Genomic DNA, 21,010 nt, shown 5'->3' with positions numbered 1-21,010 from the left:
AATTATTTAATTTTCTCTCATTATTATTAGTAATTTTTTTGTTGTTGTTTTTTTAGAATGTAATTTTCTCTAATGCAAAAGGTATAACATTCACCAAAAAAACCGAGTAGAAAACATAAAGAAAGGTCAAAACTGAAATAAAAGTAAAAATAGAGGGACAAATCTCAAATAAAAATCTGTGAGGTAGAACTGAAAAAAATAAATAAAAAAGGGCAAAACTTAAATAAAGGAAATATGAGAGAGTGGCAAAACTGAAATAAAAATAAACGCAAAGTGTAATTTCGTGAACAATAAACCCCCAATCCGTTATATATATATATATATATATATTCTCTTTAGGGAGGATCTAAATAGGACCTCCTTACTTTAATAATTTGAGGATTTCTACTATTTTATATTAGTAGATGACTTCATTTAATGATCTCAACCGTTGATCCTTTAGATTCATATGCAAGAAACATGTCTACAAAATTTCAATTAATTCCATAATCATTTGGTCATTCAAATTGACGTATATAATTGTAGGCAGTTAGATAAAATTAGAACAAATTTTAGTTTACCCCCATCAACTTTAGATCGTCACGTTAGTCCTTTTTCTTTCAATTTCATCAAAAACACCCCTCAACTCCCAATTTTCATCAGCCGTGTCCAAACCTCCATTCTCCATATCCAATTCCTCCCTAGCCAATCTTGTATGACATTGATGTGTGTGTGTGTGTATACAGTCCTTCTCTGCTACACACGTTCGTATTTATTCTTACGGTGCGGATTTCCACTTTAGACTCACTTTTCAATTGAATTTTCACATCTCCACCGTCTAGTCTTTAGATATTAATGTATAGATCATCTTTGCAAAATTTCAACCAATTTGGTTATCATTAAGGCACTCAAACTCGATTAAACCAATGGATGAACATAATTCTGTCTAACTTGAACTGTTCATGTTTATAACAAAAAAAACGCAATTTTGAGTGCCTTAATGCTAGAGCATGATGAGGACTATTTGAAGGCCTCACTAACTTCTTTTGAAGCAACTCTTGGATTTGGCTTTCCATTTCTTTCCTATCTTCTTCCCTATAATGAGGGATGACCTTAACTTGGCAAATAGCATTTGCATCATGCATTTTTAGCTGATAATATATTGGGTCTCTTTCTCAATACAACTAAGGATCTTCAGTGATTACTGGTTTCATCAAATTTTTTGTTTCTATGAGAGTCAGTATTTTCCTTCGTTCTACTTTATTAACATTTACCTTTAAGTTATGCTCTCTGATGTATTCTTCTTCTCCATCAGAACTCTCATTGTCAAAAATTTGAGATTCATAATCTTCCTCTAATTCTGAGTCTTCTGAACTTGTTGTTTCATCTATCAATATTTCACTATGACCTTTGAACTGGTCTTTTAACAGTTAAACTGGCTCAAATACTGGCTTATATATAATCACTACCCTTCGCTGGCGACTTCTGATATTGATTTGTAAATCATTGCCTTGCGACGCTCACGGCATCGGTTAGTCTAGATTCCTAATAAAATTTTCTATTATTTTCAAATCCAATCATTTGTGGTGTTTGAGTTACTGTTTATTGAAGAAGAAAGTCATTTTCGATCAAAAAATCAGCACTTTGACCTTCACACTGTTAGATGATCTTAACGATTAAATTTATTTCCTCCTAAGGAAACTTTAACATTTCGAGCCATTGTGCCCATGACTATTTCATTATCTTCCATTACGATTCCAGTAACTGATCTTGGAGATCGTTCCCAATATTCTTCAAGGATTGCATATCTTTTAGCAAGAGTGTATCCTAAATCACTATCTACAAATACATGTAGATGATACTTCAATCCTATAGTGATATAGTTGCTATATTTGCTTGTTTGAACTTATTTTACATGCTCTTGCCCTTCTAGAGCACCAAGTAATTTTATGAAAGGATAGATACTTCTCACAGTAGTCTCTTTGATGGAATCAAAAGATTTTTTTAATTCCTTATCTTGGCTTAATGAAGTCACGAACTTCATCTTTTTTATATCATTTTCAAGATTCTGCTCTTGTCCTTTTTTATGGAATATATTATATTCCTCTTCTACCAGGATATGAGCATAATTATTCTTGGTTTTTCTTCTTAACTCTACAATGAAACATTCTCGATGATAGGTTTCTCCTATACTTTCACAATACATGGGAATTGTATTACTATCATCACATTTGCGATAGTCACATGTAAACTTTTCTGGATTAGGATGGAATGTACTGATAATATCAGAGGTTTCTTCCTTCATATTCTATAGCTTCATCATATTCAGCTATTAAGGATTTAGAAGATCTCTTGTCCCTTCTGCCTTCCAACATCTGCATTTCTTTATTTCTTGAGAAGAATTTGTCTTCTTTTTTTCTTAAAAAATCTCTTTCTAGGAGAAGATTTTTCTTTCTTATATTCATAACTTTTTCTGAACTTATACTTTTTTATAGAGGCAAATTTTCCGCTATGCTTGTTTCCAGAGAACCTCTTTTTGTGTTTTCTTTCTTTAGAAAGACATCCCCATTGTGTTGGAGTATCCAGTATTTTTGGACACATATTTTCAGCTCCCCTAGGTTGCTTCTTTGCAGTTTTGGATTTTTTGTTCTCTATGCATTGCTTTCTTAGGAGACCCCTAACTCTTTCTGCTATTCCTCCTACAGTAATGATTGTGCTACTTCGTCTTTGCAGGGTTCTTATAACTTTCCTATAATATGTTCTGACGAGATTGTCATTTTCAATATCTTCAATCGTGCAGTAGTAGTTTTGGAATTCATTGGTGTATTCCTCAAAATACCTCATGTTACAAATACTCAATTTTTGAATATTTTCTCTAGCTCGGTTTTTAGATTGCTCGCTATGGTCAGTGATATCCTCGTAGAATTGTGCATAGATAGGGATTGCGAAATCTAAAGAATTATTAGTCTGAGCTAATTTAACTACCCAATAAGCTCATTTTGAACTTCTCTTAAAGGACTGATACAATTTCTGGACTATTCAAGTTAATGTTGACTCATAATATATAGAATTAAATTCAGTTTACCCCCATAAGGTTTGGGAGTAACTTCATGTTAATCCTTATACTTTCAATTTCATCAGTTTACCCCTCAAACTTTTGAATTTTCCTCAAGCGTGACCAAATGTCCTATATTCTGTCCAAATCGGACATTAACTACTGATAATTTTAACCTTAACTGTGAGGCCAGTATCTAGAATTTGGGCAAATCGGACCTTATATGTCCAAATCGGACCTTAACTGCTGATAATTAAAGGTCAATTCAAACGGAATATGAGAATTTGGGCACGGCAGACAGAAATTGAACAGTTCAAGGGGTAAACTGATAAAAATAAAAGTGTAGGGACTAACATGAAGTCACCCCCGAACCACAAGGGGGTAAACTGAATTTAATTCTAATATATATGCATGAGCATCCTCGTAAGCATACATTGATAACACTAGAGCCTAAGTCAACTTTAAACTAGAAACCCAATTCTCTATTGTCTTTCGTTTATCACCTACCCTGTCTAGATCCAAATAAACCCCTTTTTCGAATACTGACTGTCCCCATTTGGGTTCGGTAAGGATATACTTTTGAGAACTTCGCCTCTCCACTTTTTCATGTGGGGCTTGTTATTTTGGAAGCTTGATCTCTTGTTTTCTCGAATGATCTTAGTCGGATTGTTTATAATATTTTGAACTATGGTATGACCTTCTAGAGGAGCCTATCTTTCACCTCCTTCTGTTTCCATATAATATGTACTTGGTTCATCTTTTGCTGTTTGATAAGGAAGAATCTTCCTCTTATTCTTTTCAAGTGTTATTCATAATTTTCTCCAATTCCTCTATGGATTCACAAGTCTCAGCATATACATATAATCCTTTTAGTTCTTCTGCTCTAAGCATTTTCATAGGTCTTTTAGTATCTTCTTCTTCAAAGGATTCTTCATGAAAAATTGATTTGGTTCCAGAAGAGCTAGCTTATTCAATTCATAGTTAGCAAATAATGAATGCCTATGAAATTGTAATTAAGCTTAGTTTTCCTCCTATGTCTTCATAAATTAAAGCATTGGTGTTTTCAATCTGTTTAACAAGAGGTGTCAAATTCCATTTTCTTGGGAATGTTACTTCATGCCACTTTATGACATGTTTTTGCTAAAAATTATTTTTTGGGTTGGTGAGAACAGAAGTAGTAATCTCAGGGCTATTTAGAAACTTGGTGTTAGGAGTTACATTCGAGCTCATCAACTTATAATAGATTCGATTATCTATGACAAATTCCATCATTCCTCTTTCTTCATAGAAATCTCATCTGTTTTGATTCTCAATCTTAAACAGTGAGTTGCATCTTAATGATAATAGAAAATGCACGTGTGTATATATTACTGTCGTTAGCTAATATTGCAGGGAACAATGTCCTCATTTGCGACTGACTTACTTCAAGTAGTTAGTTTGGATTTCTTGGCTGCTATTGTTATTTAGCATTTCGGCATATTATAAATTCAAAGTAATGTAGAACAATGATAAACAATATAAATCGTAAGATGAAAATTACAAATACACATATTCGAACATCGCACTTCCGCACGCGAATCAGTGCGTGTAGCCAAGCTAGTATCAAATAAGTAAACGCTTGTGTATCACTAATATACACTAGTCAATTGTCAACAAAGTTAATACTCTTTCATGGCAAAGAAACAAACATGTGACAAGTTCATAATTTTTTGTATTATCCAAAAAGCGAACTATCGAACTATCTTGATTATCTATAAAAAATTTCGTATTAAATTCATCTCATGTGATAATCGTATAAAAACGGTATGAAGTATTACAATCTCTTTAAAATGTCAAACTAGTGAAATTTAGGGCATCAAATCTAACTCCCATTGGTATCTAAGAGTTGATTCTATTATTTCCTGTGGAATGTCCTTATTTACGAGTAAAAGACACTGGCATGTTCTTATGCTATACAAACAAATGTCAACTTGTACGTCTAGTCCTCATTTTGGAACTCCTCAGCCTACTTGATTTGTACTGAGCAAATTATAATAAACCTGGGGCTTTCTGCCATCACCAACATAGAGGTTCTGGAACAAAAAATAACGATTTCAGTTGTGATGTAAGTGCATTAACTATAAAATTTCATATAGGTAACACTATTGCTAAAACTTCTTCTACCTAAAACTTCAAGGTAAGTAAGCTGTATATTAATTCTCAATTTGCAGTTGATCAGATTTTATATATATCAACGTACTCGAGCAAAAAAGAAGCGAAAGAACGAAACTAAAATCTACCTGCACTGCAAAGGCTATGTGAATCAGTGTTGGTTCAGACCATGGTTTTCCAATCAACTGAAGACCAATTGGTAGACCTGATTTATCGTATCCAACCTACCATGGGCAAAATGCATATTAACTTGTAACTCTACTGAAATGTTTGCAGTGGAAAGTAGTGATAAAGATCATACCGGAATAGTCACTGCCGGTAGTCCTAAAAAATTTCCGGATATGGAATACCGAACAAGTGCAGCTAAAAAAGCAGCAAATTGGTTAGTTCAATGAAGTAGGTTGACACAAAATGAATTACAACTCGGTCAGAGACGAGTTAACCTGTAATGGGAGCATTCATACCTCCGTTTATATAGTCAAGTTCGCCAGTCTTGAGAGCATCATCCAAAATCGGGTAAGCAGTTACCCTGTTATGAGTACCATTAGACAACAATAATAAAGTTTAGAAATAAAGAAAACATAAGACGACCTATTATGATTATCCTTCCCTTCAGATCGATATTATCTAAAGGTTCCTACATTGTATTTCAAATTCTGTACATGGTTCATATTCGCACTTTATAGATCACAAGAAATTGTGTTAATTAACTTTGCAGCATTATAACTTCAGTCAAGAACAATACCCTACTGTTGGGGAAACGATGACATCTGCCTGAGAAAACAAATTCTTGTGAAATTGCATCTGCCGGTTCCTGTACATATATAAACAAGTTTATTTGAAACATGCAGAACCATCAGTATATTGTTGCAGGAGTACCATAAAACATATCTAGAAATCATGAGCTTGTAAAAGTTAGGAAAACAATGTATTATGTTCAAGTTTTTCCTTATGAGAGATGAATCAGAGCAGAATTGCTTCAACTGCAGTCACACAGTCAGTGTATACACAGTATATATGTGTTTCGTTTCATAGGAAGTCTCTAAATCGTGTTTTAGATGTGTGTACTATGATCATTCTGGACCACCATGAAATAAAGACCAATAAATTTACACACAAAAGTACCATTAGATAGTGTCAAGAAGTATTTACCGAATTCTCTGAGCCTGTATATAGTCCTTACTGCTGAAAGCACCATACACAGCAAGTGCTACCCTTACATCCCACCCTAATTCTTTGAAATCCCTATTTTGATGAGATTTTATGTCAGCATTTGAATTGCTTACTTGTTTGTATCAAGAAGATAATTAAAATGAAATATTGCTGGTCAACAACATACAACTTTTCTAGATGAGGACTAAGCGAAGTGCTACACTCTGATCCAATTGTTAAGTAATGTGCCAAGCGCATCACCTCTATCTCTGGTATGGTCACCTCTACAGTCTTACAGATTAAGAGAAGAAAAATTAGAAATATTATATTGACTGTGTATCTATATGCTTTGGATTAGTAACCTATATATTTACCGGGAATTGGTGGTATAGATTAAGCACTATAACATCCTTGCACAATAAGAAACTGACTAATTACCTTCCAACCATATTGCTTGTGAAGCCTGTCCAGGGCATTGTTACAGCATTCTCTAATGTCATCACTGCAATCATTAAACCACTAATTGAACCAGTTAGTGGTTGAAAATTGAATCAGTATCGGCAGGAACTCCATTTAATACAAAGAAATGAAACGCATTAGAAGCATCAATTCAATTGTACATGTAATTGTAAGGTTGGGAATGTCATGACTAACCTCTCCATACTTGGCGAATTTGATATCCAATATAGGTTTTTTTGAGTCTAGTAGAGGAAAATATACTTTGGACTGGAAATTTTAGAAAGATCACACAGAAAAAGAAACAACTAAGGTTAGAAAACAGGAACTTCAACTACGGTTAGAAAATGTAACATCTGGCTTGATAAATTGTAAATGTAAAACTCAATCAAACATCATGTGGAAAAGAGATTCTGATTTACTGATATTCCATATACAGTAGTTCTTAGAGCAATAACTTATGCTTGTGCAACTGATCAGATTCCAATACTTGAACAATTTACAACATGAGAAGATCATTTGACTGGTAACGGTTTGTTGACATGATGTTGATCATACTTACGGATAATGTGGATTGACTTGATGGAAGTTGGCCAATGATTGCTGCATAGCTATAGGAAATTGTGGTACAAGCTATAAAATCAAGCACACAGAAGGCATATATATAACAGAATGGAAAAAGACCATTTGTAAATAACACTAACACTATTAAAGCATCCTCAACAGTGCCTGCTAGTATTCCAACCATTCCGACCGTCCAATTCAGAGGAAGAACACTAAAGAGTAACCCAAATCAATCTGGTAAGATGGTAATAAGCTCTCAAGAATATGAAGCATGGGATTAGTTGAATAATATTGAATGATGAATTTACCCAGAATGAGGTACTCGGCCAAAGGTTGGTTTTAAACCTACAACACCACAAAGTGCTGCAGGCATCCGCACAGATCCTAGTCATACATCACAACCGAAATACACCTTTCAGTCACATGCAACATTATGTTTACATCAAACACACATGAAAGTATGACATCAAACACGCATGAGTGTATGCTTGTATGAGAAACAACCAAGTCTGCTATAGGATAATAGACCACAGATGAATGATAGATCAGAACATGCACTTTTTCTGTGGAACAAATAATATACCTCCTCCATCAACACCAAGAGCAACAGGGCACAATCCAGAGGCGACCACCGCAGCAGATCCACTAGAAGAACCCCCAGAGATTCTTCTAGGGTCATGTGGATTTCTAGTTGCCCTAGAGTATGATAGATACATTATAAGCATGCTTGCAATCATAGTTATAGACAAAGTGATTGAACAAAGAAAATGGTAAGGAAAATTTTGCTGCAAATAGGCATATAGCCTACTAATTCTGTTGATATTTTGTCAGAGAAGAATAAACAATGTATGAGAATGATCAACCTCAAATACAGGAGAAGTTGATTTAGTTTCAGGAAAGCAATGTGGACTTTTCTTACCCATAGTGTGGATTTATCCCACTTGTACCAGCTCCAAGTTCATGCATATTGGTCTTCCCAATAAGTATGGCACCACATTGTCTGAGGCACTTGACACAGCATGCGTCATCTGTACAAGGTCTAAATTTGTGAAGCCACTTTGTACCACCTACAAAAAACCCATTTTTCAATTAAGAAATTCATGGTTATATATGAATCTATGATTTCTAAATATGAACAGTGGGTTGACTTGCATAAACAATTCTATAAATGGAAACCCTGCATTGCAAGTTACAGCAGTTTCTTTTCAAATACAAAAACAGTTACCAGTAGTTGGATATGGTCTGCAGTCTATTTCATCCTTGACAGCAATTGGGATCCCATCCAGGGCTGAAATAGGCACACCTGGAGATGAACCAAAATTCAGATTATGTGAGTGCAGATGAGTGACCAACATTAGATACTTAAGTGGCGATGAAGAGTAAATGGACCACCAACATGAGATATAGATATATATATATATAGGCTCTTCCTTTTCTAATTGAATGAAGTTTAGTAAATGACTGATATAGATGCATTATATTATGGATGAAATCATTATCAGATCGAAACTTTTAAGTGCTACATAAAGACAGACTCTAGTTTACTGTTACCAGAGCAAGTAGAGCCATAATATATTGTCAATTTCATCTTAAATGCTGTCTTATTGTTATTGTTTTCCAAAATATGTATAGTCTGCATGTACCTTTTTCATACCGCAGAGTTGATTCAGTTGCTTGCTTTAGAATGTCTTCAGTGTCGTAATTAATAAAGAATGACATCTCAAATGGTGGATATGAAGATTCATGAATGGCAGCTATAAGGCGCTCTGCAACCTGCAGAAATAATAGGAAATAGAAATGTCATATGAGGGTATAAAGACAAAATCATAAAATTGGTCTAGTAACCTCTGATGCTATCCTTTTGAATTGAATCAGCAAGAATCACTCGGAAAACAGTTAACTCGAGTAGACAACAGTGTTGTCTATTTATGTATTTTTTTTTTCCAAAAATTAAAAAAAAATAGTAAAACAACATGGCATACCAATTTAGGTGTCATTTCTCCAGAGGTGTAGGCTCTTGCATAATCTAATATCGTCCAATAACGGAAAGAAGAGTTCGAACCACTTAATTCCTTATCCAAGGATCTAGGTAGACATTCAATTGCCTGTTGAACCAGTTCAGATGGTGACAAGTCAGACCCTACATGTTTTACATCTTGTTCTTCAATCTCTGCATTGTTAAACTTGTGAAACTTTAGATAGAGTTAATACCTCACTGAAAATTTCACAATGAGAAATACATACATAACGAATGTAAGCTTCTAAAGACAAAGATGTTGAAACTTGAAATGCAAGTACTAGTTTGCAGAACTGAATCGTTTTGTACTCCAGGGGGAAGACATAACAGAATAGTTGAAATGGAGTTGAGATGTCACTGTTGAGGTTCAGTGATACAGTGATAAACCAGTTAACTCATTTCTCCATATTTCTGTTAGTAAAGAAAAACAAATGCATACCATCAAACGGATGCAAGGGAACATAGACTGGTGCCTCCTCGAGCTCAGCATTTGAAACCAGCTGAAAAATGCATGTACATTTTCAGCAACTCAAAATGAATGATCGCACTAAAGAAGCCTTCTTCAAGAAAAGGTTAACGATGAAAGGCCCCTCAAATCTGCACTTGCCAAGCTACTGTCACCATATCTAAGAACTGCCTATATATGTATGTGTGTGTGCACTCGCTCAGTTTCCTAATATGTTTTAAGCATATAGCAATATATTCTCTATGCTAGAGTTAGTTAAAGTCACATGTTGGTTCAACTACTGAAAACTCTTGATTAGATCAAGTAATTTAGCAGGAAGGCTGACAATACTTATTTTTCATAGAATTAAAGTTATCTGAGCAAAAAAATTTAGAATTTGTTTCCTCAGTTAGTAACTGTTGTTACTCTTGAAAAGTATTCCAATATGTTGCTTAGATTAATTGTCACTATTCATGAAGTTATCCCAACTGCAGATCACCCCCAACTTCAATTAGTTTTTACTACACTTGCGTTCATTTACTTCTCTATCATTTGTTGTTGTAATAGTTAGAATAGTTATTGTAACTCCTATCCTCCCAACTGTATTTGTAGATATGAACATCCCACAAATCCTCCAAACAGGAGATGACTGTACATACAACTGAGATTACTATTTGACACAGTGTGAGATCAAAGAATATCAACTGAAAACTATTTAACATAGTCGTCCACCTTTATGTTTCAAAGGGAAAAAACTTGGTTCAAACTGGAAAGGGATAAAAGTTCAATCTCATAAAACAGAATGAGAGACAAAGAAAAAGCATGTGTGTACCTTATGAATCAAGTTATCTCTTTTCAATATATACAACATCAAGGTCCCAATGATCCGTGATTCCAAGAACCAGGCGAACAACTTGGCCAGAAATCCAGCCATACGAGGAGCTACAAAACAAATGAGATTTAGTACTTCAGGGTACGAAACATGGCAATAGATATGAATAAATCACAGAGTGAGTGATAAACCTGAATAAAGCACAAAAACATCAAAAAATTGAACAAAACCAGGTACATAAAAACCTATCAGACCTGTAAGTTTCTGGTTGCATTCTTTTTCAATCAATTGGTGTGGGAATTACACAAAGTTTAAACCTTTTCGAAACATGTATTAACAACTAATGTTGATGATGGTCACTGATCACATTTCATGCCAAGTCAATGTACCTAAAACTCTCAAGTCACAAGAGTAACTCAAGTGATCCACATTCTAAATTCATCGATGAAAAACCAAATAACACAAAATGAAACTCAACCAAAGAGCAAGTAATGCAGAATTCAATTTCAGAACAACTACACAACAAGAAATGAAAGTGGAGAGAAGGTAAAGGAATGGACCAACCTTTGACATTGGCACGCAAGTAGACCTCAGAGCTGGCCGGACCAAGATCAATTCTGCTCGCCGGCTCGTAAACCACACGAGCCTCTCTCTTGAACAACCCCATTCTAATTCCACTATTCTCCTCCTCAGCCTAGTTGACTTGACAGCAAGAGATAGATAGACATATACAATTATACATAGCAGCAGCCAGCATTCTATATATAATAATATGTATAGCTTGAAGGGCGGATAAAGCAAGAAAAGAGATTGATGTTACAGAGGGGTAGAGAGATAGAGACACGAAAAGTACGTACCACCGACCAAAACTGTGATATATTCACGGAGAAAGAAACTTACAGAGAGCAAAGGATGAGTGTGATCAGAGACAAAAGGTTAGGGTGAGTTAGGAGACATAGAGTTGCTTTCACGAAACAAGTAATAGCGAGAAAAACGAAGATGATCGATGAACTATATATTCCTGGGCCATATATACATCCTTTTCCTTCCTGAATATTCCTCTCATTCTTAATTAAATTACCAGTCTCTGTCTCTCTACACAATGATCATTTGCCCAGATTTCTTGGCTTTTGACCCGAATTCTGTGAAAGTACACTTCCACCCTTTTTTGTCATTTCCGTCATGAATCTCATGCACCACCAAACTTTCACTTTTTCATCCATCTTACAGTGTATGTTACCAAAAAGTTTTTTCATACACGGTCGTGTAAGTACACGGTGTAATTTTAATCATTTATAATCTTTTATATGCGGTGATCATCATGTATATGTATTGGTACAATCTAATCTTAGTAATCCATGTAAAGATCGATGTGCACTGAAAACTTCTCGTTAAGTTAAACCATAAAAGCGTATATTGTGTATAAGATCACATCTAATTTTATATTTTAACCCTAAGAAGACATGTAAGGTCGGATTAAAGTTTGGGGCAATGAAGTCATTCCACTTTTTCATTATTGTCGTTGTTTGGGGCGTATTGTTGTCTGTGACTTTAGCAGATACCAAGTTGTAACTACAAATGGAACATGCTCCGGGTCTAGAACACATGTAATTGGAAGAGGTGAAGATTTAGTTTCATCTCTTCATTTCAGTTATTTGTATTCATTGCTCACGAAAATGTAATCAGGCAACGCATAGGTTAGTTAGATACGCACTTTTGTTTCTTACATTTCGTGTGGACTAAGGTTCTCTCAGGTACATGTAACTGATGTTACTATCTATTAATGTTTATACTCTTTCAAGAAGAAAAAAGGCAGGCTTGGTTACTTAGATCAATAAAATTGTGTAGGTGAGAAGGGGAAAACGTAAATCACAATGTACTTAATTTCGTGAGGCTCTAGATGCAACCATAATAATCGTCATTTTTTACAAGCTAGCAATAAATCATCGAGAGTCACAATACATTTCTGTAACCAACATCAACAAGAACTTCGCTCCCTTTCGCACAACTCTTTCAAAATTTACGTGGTAGCTCACCAGCACATTAACAACAAGAAAACATCAGTGACAAATCAGTCTCTGAAAATAACACCATAACAAGTACCGATTGGGACGAACTATCATGACTCGCTTACGGCTAAAAGGTAGGTAAGCTCTTACCTTAACCCCATAGTTAGGGCACATAAAGGGTATATGGTTCCATAAATATGGAGGACCATATCTCCGAGCAATATAAAGACTAGAATACTAGAAAAAAAAGGGGGGTATTCGGTCCTGCTGGCAGTCCATCTTTCTATTCTCTACCACTTCTATCTCTTTTGGTCTACAAGACAAGAACTATTAATAATTTCTCCCACTGGCCAGTGGGGACAAAAAAATTTAGATCAGAATTTAGTTTTCGATGACAATAATGCAACTCCTAGTCAGACTACCCCTTGCCGGAACCCGGGAACCTCTTACCGTTGACTTTCAACCAGCAATGGCAAAGGAACAACGTTCAATAAACGTCTTAAAAATTTTATATACAAATTGAAATTCTATTTTATCATGCACATTACGTTGGAGAGTTTATTTATAATGCTATTCATCAAAAGATTGTCATATCTATGCAAAGAAAATGGTGGAGATTCAAGAAATTGTATTTTCCCTCTATTTTTTGCAATGTGATTGCAAGTAAATCATCCTTAAACCTCCTATACTAGAAGGCCTTCAACTTCGTATAGACCATCTTAATTAACACCAACAATTTAAAAAGTAGACAAAAGCAAAATGGCAGTTGGAGAAAGCAACAGCTTAGTAACACTCGCACTGCATCTTAACATCAACAATTAAGAACATCTTCTCATCCAAAAAAATAGAGGGAAAATAGACTACTGCAGAAAGCAACAGCCTAGTAACACTCACAGTTACATCTTAACATCAACAATTAAGAACCTTTATGCAAAACCAAAATCGACTATTGGAGAAAGCAACAGCTCAATATCAATATAGTTACGTATTAACATCAACAATTAAGAAAATTAGGCAAACCCAAAATGGACTACCGAAGAAAGAAACAGCTCAATAGCATCCACAATGCATAAGGTGACACATCAAAAGGTCTTTTTCATTCTGGTTCATTCAAAAGCAATATTAGGTTCAATTACCTGAATTGTGGGACTCTGTAAACCACATTTCTTAAATGTTATGTATGACTACACTATACCATCTATACCTCTTTAATGCTCTCCCTATTTACATTACTCCTACCCTTAAATGGAAAGGTAAAAATAAAATTGCTGGTCCCCAAGAAGTACCTTGTATGCAAATACAATCTGTGGATTCATGGGAATCATGGGTATTGAATCAACAGGCGAAGATATCAGCACAAACCAGACCGGTTCAGTCTGCAATAACAACCTTATTTCTTTTTTATTATAAATTTCTTCAGTTGCATTCTTACCTCTGCCCGAGTGGTTTCCAATTTTTTAACTTCGAAGGTAATGGTGAGGGGCTAGTGATAAAGAATGCCGATCTGTCACAAACAATTGTTGAAGCATCTGACCAGCCCGCTGCTGCTTTTGAGACTTTTACCATCCTTGGATTATTTCAGGACACAAATGCATAGCTTCATCAATGACGTCCGATGGCCTATCTGAGTCCATCAGGAAGTCCTCCAATGTTGCAAGTGATTTCAACTGTTGTCCAAGAGATGCAATTGTTTTCTGGCACTCTGCAAATTTACTTGCAGCCAATGCCAGCTCTTTCTCCTGACATAAACAAGAACATATAAACACCAACTTATGAAAAGTTTTTCATGTTATTAGATACAAGCAACTAAAGTCTAGGAGCCAAAGACATGTTATTAGATACAAAATTCCACCAGAAGAATTGGCTATGTTGCTCCAGAATATATTGTGCAAGTATGCACAACGACATTAAAAAGTGCCTATCAGAATTTGCTTAATCAGAAGTTTGCTACTAGCACATGTTCTGTTAAACACTGACAAGCTGCTTAAACTTTGAAAAGAAGAAAAGATTCAAAACTTCTAAACTATTATGGAGTTTAGCCACCTAAACTCTCATCTTTTCTATTATAGCAGTGTCTTCTATGAAATCTAATTTTTTTTTTAGTCTTTTCATATTCGTTCTTCCATGTTTCAATTTGAAACCACTTGACCTTATATTATTCCTACTCTTCTTATGGGTGCTTCAAACGATATACATTGAATTTACCAATAACAACTAACAAGCATAATTCTTCTTCTAGTAGCACTACATTGTGGTCTGTCCAACTCTCATAATTTCCCCAAATGATCAATTTTGACTCAACTTTTCTGGTATTTTTTATTTTGCAGTCTCATTTCCTCTAGATTGTGTTGATTTGGATTCCTGACATTTTACTGCAGACAAAATGTTGGTTTTTGCAGTGTTTTTAGTTGGCTATGATTTCATTTAAGAAAACTGACCTGCTGCATCTTCAAATCACCACTAGTACTAGCCACACGCTGGAGCTCAGCTTCATGTTTCATTATCAGTAGCTCATTCTCAACTTTCTGGCATTTGGCCACATTTTCAGCTGATAAAGCTTGCTCCTTTGAAACATCTTCTTCTAGTGCACCAACTTTTAAAATCAAGCAGTTAAGTTCACTTTGAACAGATCTTAGTTGTGCCTCAGCCACTTCTCTCATAGTTTGACAGACCTTTACTTCTTCATCTGCAGCACACTTCAAGCCATTTGCATTATCCAACTGTGTCTGAAGGTCTTCCAACTTCAAATCAGCCTCCAGTAGCTGACCTTTTAGTGTCTGAATCTCTTTTTGGCATTCAGTAAGAGTCTTCTCAAGATCCAGTTTTTCTGTCACCATCTTCTCTAACTTTGCCTCCAATTCTGCGATCCTTCGAATCATGGTTTCAAGTTCAGCTTCTAGAAGTTTTTTTTCAGCAGTATGCTGATTTGATCCGCGTCCTGCCTTAAGGTAAGAGTTCTCATTTTGTGCAACTGGTGATGCAGCAAACTTTTCCATTTCAAGAAAATCATCCATGAGATTGATTTCTACCATCAGATCCTTTTCAACACTCTTTTTGTTCTTAAATTTATCAGGATTTTTTATATGAGCAGATGACCGTGAATCTGACTGGCTTGAATCACATTCACTTGGCTCCAAGTTGCTCACTTTGTGTGTATCCAATTCAATTGCCAGTACCATCTCCCCATTATTTGATTGGCTATCTGTAATAGATTCTGCATAAACTGAGGACATAGAAAAGGATTTGTGACCGTTATTTGATAATGCTTTACGAGCCAAGGCGTTTAGCCTACGGCACTCAGCTTCGAGCTTGGAAACCTTTTTTATGCTCTCTAAATGTTGCTTACTCGCTACTTCAGCAGCTTGGGTGCTCAAATCCCTCTCTATAGTTGTGATTTCAAGCTCCTTGATTTGAGAACGAAGACTACGCTTAAGAGCATAGTTCTCCTTTACAGTAGCATCAAGCTTTAACTGGAGATCCAAATCAATAGAGGCAGCAGCTTCAGTTTTAGCAGCTTGAAGTTGTGCTTGTAGATCAGCAACCTGACTCTCAAGTATGGACTTTGAACTATCCCATTCACGAGTTCTCTTGGCAATAACCTCATTAGTATTCCGGTCATGCTCTTCTCTTGCCTGTCGAAGCTGCCTCACGCATTCTTTCAGTGCTCCATCAAGATGACCAACTCGGTCTTTAAGAGCTGAGTTTTTCTGATTTGCAGCCTCAAGTTGATGTTTTAAGCCCAACACTTCATTTTCAGCCTTCTCCCAGCCTAACATTTGAAATGGCAAAGAGAAAGAACTAATGGGACCATCTTCAGAAAGAATATGTAACAAAATTACAAGAAATTCTATGACATACCATTGACCCCTAAATGGAACAGCTCAGCAACATCCAATATTTTCCATGTCTATAAACTCAGGGAATCCATTCTCGAAAGACTTGAAAAAAGATAAGATGAGTGAACCTTCTCTAGAAAGTAGAAACAATAAGAATATGACTTCTAAGTGTTGGTCATGGAAAATCAAAACTATTTTCTCAAATCATAGGCAGAAACATAGTGTAAAGAAAGAAAGATATGTTATTAAATTCCATATGCCTTGCAAACGCTTTTTATTTCTTTCCAAGTTCTTTCCAGTTTAGATGATTTATGTACCGGTATAATCCATAAGTTTCTTTTATACAGAGTGAAGTACATAACGTTAGACAACAAAATAAAATCCAAATTCTTAAGCTTAGGAAGAAAGTGCAGTATTATTGTGCACATAAGACAGCAACTGGACACATGGATTCGGCCTAATAAGATTACGTATAGTATCTAACTGAAGTTAAATGCAAGGGTACAAAAGGAAAGCAGAAAAACCTGAGACAGCTTCTTCTGCAACTTTAGCATGCTGCTTTACCAATTCATCTTTGGCATTACTGCTAAGAAGAGTAGCTGATAATTTCTCCCTCAAAGTCTCGAAACTGTCATTAAGTTCTTCATTACTGTGTAGAGCTTTAGAAGTGACTTCTGGCGACTGGATGCTATGAGTTGAGAATGCCTTTGACATTAAAGTTTAAAAAAAAAAAAAAAAAACATTAGACTCCTTAGCCAAACCGCTTGATAAAACAAAGAAAGATATATAATAACTATTGGCTTATGTCCTAACAGCTCTGTGAGCTTCTAGTAAGTGGGAACACCAGTGGACCAAATCCTCCTGAACTTGAATTTGTTTTTTTAACTTGCATCTTTACTTAAGTGCAACCTTTCCATTTATAGTGAATTTTCACATTTGGGATATCATAGAGAACGAGAGAAGCCTGTACATGTGGGGAAGCTTTAGAAGCAACCAGATAGCTATATATGTGACAAAGGAACTAATTCTTTGAATGCCATCAGTAGACCAGAACGTGAAGAAATCTCATAAATGAACAATAGTCTATACAGCTACCAAATAGTCATTTGTTCATCGTGTTGGCACCTAAATTAGTATTTAAAAATGTTTCTGGCTGCTATGGAACCCGACAAGTTCACAGATTGATACTCCTGCACTTAAAGGACAAGCCAACAAGTATTCAGGTAGTACTCATGTACGTGAGATACTTTGGGTACTTGATCAGTCTCTAGCACAGTTGACCTTGGTTTATAGAGTTCCATAAAGACATTTTAAGGCCAGAAAAGCTAATCCTGTCTCTAGCCATCAGAAATTCTACGACATGCAAATAGCTAAGATGAGTATTTCCATCTTTGTCCCATTAGAATTAGAATACCCATTCAATGAATATCAGCATATACAGCGAATTTCTTAGGAAGATGAATGAGTGGATGACAAAGAGCGAGACTTATGAACCCTCGTAGAGACTGATAAGGATTGGTACTAGTACTCCAGGCACATTGTGAACATCCAAGTTGAAGATAAATTAAAAACTGTGAATATAGGGATGACAAATGTAATTTGTAGTGCAGTGGATCCATCTAACACTGAGATGGGTGAGACCTGTTTAACTATATGTTTGCTAATTGCTATATACGAAATAGAAGAACATACAAGATTAGAGAATTCCATCTACATTAAGATTCTACATGCATATTGTACCAACAATGAAGATAGATGGTTTAAGCAAATGGGAAATGACAATGATGGTAAAGCAAGATACTACCAACCAATTAGGCAGAATCATGAGATGTCATAGAATTCTAACAATCAAATCACTCATAAGGCAGAATACTAAATCTATTTAAGAACAATGTGATTACCAGCTACCTGATCATCAGAAAATCTCTCAGAATGAGAAGATATTGATCCCGAACTCTCAGTCTCACCAGAACTCTTCTCTGATGATTTCCTTTGCCACAGCTGACTCCGCCTATCCATCTCGAAATTCAACAACTAGGCATCTCACAATCCCCCTTCTGGGACTTCACCTGCATTATGATGAAACCATCAATGCATCCCCAAAAAGCATGGCACATCAGATGTGAACCCTTTTGCTGGAAAATTAAGCAATATCTGGGTGTATCCAAATCTGGGAAAAGGTTCTAATCAATCCTAATAAATGTGGTTGGTTGGTACTGGGAAAAACCTGAGTTCCTAATTCAGAGGGTCCCAAAAGATCAATGAAAACAGATGGACCAAAAAGACAACTTTCTGGTTATTTACTCTCTCATCTTAGCTTAGAATTCACTTCTGGTTTGATCTAATCCTCAACCAACAGAAAGACAAAAAGTAGCCAATAAAATAAACACTGAATAGTTACAAAAAGACAGAAGCTTTGAAGACTATGATGCTTGTTGTTGAATAAACTTAAAACACACAGCTCCAATACTAACTTGATCTGCACCTACCAAGTCCACATTTTCACGCCATAACAGAGAAGCTACTGTCAAAATGAAATAGGCAGATACCCTTCTCAAAACACCAATCAAAACAAAGAACCAACAGAGACCCACTTCAAAGAACCACACAAAAGTGAGAAATTGTCAATACCCATTTCCAGATTACACAAATTTTCAGACACCCATCAAACCTAAAGCTAAGCAATTTCCAAATAAAGAAAGAAAGGAATAAACAAAATAATAGAAAGAGTTTAATTAATGTGTTGGGTTCTACAAGATGAGGATAAGGAAACAACCTGTAAATATGCGAAGCATGTCAGGGAAATATTTGGGGATTGGCGAAGCAAAAAAGGACATAGAATATTTGATTGGTTGCTACCAATATTTGTGTGTTGAAAATTGGGTTTGGGAAGAGTTGTAGTAGGAGTAGCCGAGTAGAAGTAGAAGTAGGACCAATATGGGGGGTATTGTGAACGTGATGGTAAGGACCATATATAAGCAAAGATGCTTGTGTTTCATCAATCATGAGGTTTTCATTGTCGTCTTCAAATGGTGGTGGCGCGTCATTCCCGCCCATGAATGCGGCAAATTCACTGCAATTTTGATCACTTGTAGTTGTTTATAATATAATCTGATCATTGGACTGCAATGTGCTACTGTTGCTCTGTAAGCGAATCTGGATTCACAGTCAATGACGAATGAATCTGTAGGTGTACTACTGGTTTATTATGAATAGAGCAGTGTTCACATAACACAGCTGCCCTACACAAGTTATATGGATCCTTTATGTTGTTACATGTCATTTAAGATAGACCAAAAGTTCTTGTACAACCATGGTACAAGTACAAAGTACAATGTGTAATCTTAGTTGTTTATATGTATGGTGGTATAGGCTAGGTGTGGGATTCGGTGCAAACAATTTGATTTTTACCTAAAACCAAAAATTAAATCAAAATTCAGTTCGGTCCAGTTCAGTTTGGTAGTTTTTTTTAGCGTGACACACTTGTGTTTTGACATAATAAATTTGGGTTTCTTTTATTTTATTTTTTTTTGTAAGGGAAACAATAGAATACGTTAGGGCTAAATGTTTGGACATGAAAACCAAAAAAATCGAGTAGGTTTTTCTGTTAATATGCTTTTACCCCAACTCCGATGACTAAGAAGCATGTGATATCTCATGAGGAGGCGGTGGTGGAAACTATCACGGGCAAAAAATGGTCAAGCAAGCCTCTGAACCTCATTCAAGCTGGTGAACAGAGCCAAGCTAGTGAACATAGCCAAGCTGGCGGTAATGTCTCTGGATAGTGAAAATGATGTGTCATTAGGTTTAAACCCAATTTGGCATCAAAGACGAGTTAGACAGCTAATGGTGTGATTTTGATGTCTTCGGCCGATATGAGAAAGTTTGGCAGACCACCATTGAGGAAGAATAAGCTCAACCAATAAGGTTTGCCACCTAAGAAACTCCAGCAAGAGCTAGAATCCAAACCTAGGAGAAAAAGGGTTTTTAGGGCTGCTTTGCCGGCTTCGAAGGTGGCTGAGGCGACTCATGGGCCGTAGCGATAACGGTGGAAGCTATGCAGATGACTGAGAATGTTGGGGATGAGCAGGTCCTTAGCAGCACTCTTGGGAGTACCTTAGAGTTGATTAGCTTGAGGGTTAATAAATAAGTTGGGGTTAAGCTTGGTTTCATTTTTGTTATTTCCCTAGCATTAGCTAGAAACCGTCTGGTAGTTTTCTCTAATGATTTTGTTACATGGTTTGTTTATTATTTATTTTGGTTGTTAGAATTAATTAGGCTCCCCAAGAATGACTCAATCTTATTGTAGCGCTTTTTAGATGATTATTCCATATATAACATTTTCTACCTTTTAATGGATTGACACTCAATTTCCTTCAGAAATGTAACACATTAGATCACAAAAACAATTTAACAAGAATGAAAGGTCTGATGAAAAGTTTTACAAATCCTAACTGCGTCAATTTTTTCCTCTCTACTAGGTTTTTTGTCTAGGGGGGGGAAAATTGATCGAG

At 35.7% G+C, this 21,010-nt stretch overlaps 2 protein-coding genes across 2 annotated transcripts; both read right to left on the bottom strand.

Moving 5' to 3' along the window:
- Positions 1-4,880: 4,880 nt before the first annotated feature.
- Positions 4,881-11,352, bottom strand: LOC101297978 (fatty acid amide hydrolase-like). Its single transcript, XM_004309683.1, has 20 exons — positions 11,216-11,352; positions 10,652-10,761; positions 9,814-9,874; positions 9,340-9,527; positions 9,001-9,130; positions 8,583-8,660; positions 8,277-8,424; positions 7,941-8,053; positions 7,666-7,741; positions 7,498-7,569; positions 7,356-7,404; positions 6,992-7,063; positions 6,776-6,856; positions 6,525-6,628; positions 6,338-6,430; positions 5,931-5,999; positions 5,650-5,714; positions 5,487-5,548; positions 5,314-5,409; positions 4,881-5,106 (listed from the first exon to the last, which is right to left on the bottom strand). The coding sequence occupies exons 1-20, from the start codon at positions 11,316-11,318 to the stop codon at positions 5,035-5,037; spliced, it is 1,842 nt and encodes a 613-aa protein (XP_004309731.1). The 5' UTR covers positions 11,319-11,352; the 3' UTR covers positions 4,881-5,034.
- A 2,384-nt stretch (positions 11,353-13,736) lies between these two features.
- Positions 13,737-19,573, bottom strand: LOC101297689 (filament-like plant protein-like). The gene is made up of 5 exons (XM_004309682.1): positions 19,273-19,573; positions 18,405-18,565; positions 17,021-17,201; positions 15,099-16,429; positions 13,737-14,399 (listed from the first exon to the last, which is right to left on the bottom strand). The coding sequence occupies exons 2-5, from the start codon at positions 18,513-18,515 to the stop codon at positions 14,220-14,222; spliced, it is 1,803 nt and encodes a 600-aa protein (XP_004309730.1). The 5' UTR covers positions 18,516-18,565; positions 19,273-19,573; the 3' UTR covers positions 13,737-14,219.
- Between the last annotated feature and the right edge of the window lie 1,437 nt (positions 19,574-21,010).

The sequence above is a fragment of the Fragaria vesca genome, unplaced genomic scaffold (genome assembly GCF_000184155.1).
Source record: "Fragaria vesca subsp. vesca unplaced genomic scaffold, FraVesHawaii_1.0 scf0513031, whole genome shotgun sequence".
NCBI lineage: Eukaryota > Viridiplantae > Streptophyta > Magnoliopsida > Rosales > Rosaceae > Fragaria > Fragaria vesca.
Note: the sequence above shows the minus strand (reverse complement) of the source record. Positions and strands in the feature narration are given on the sequence as shown.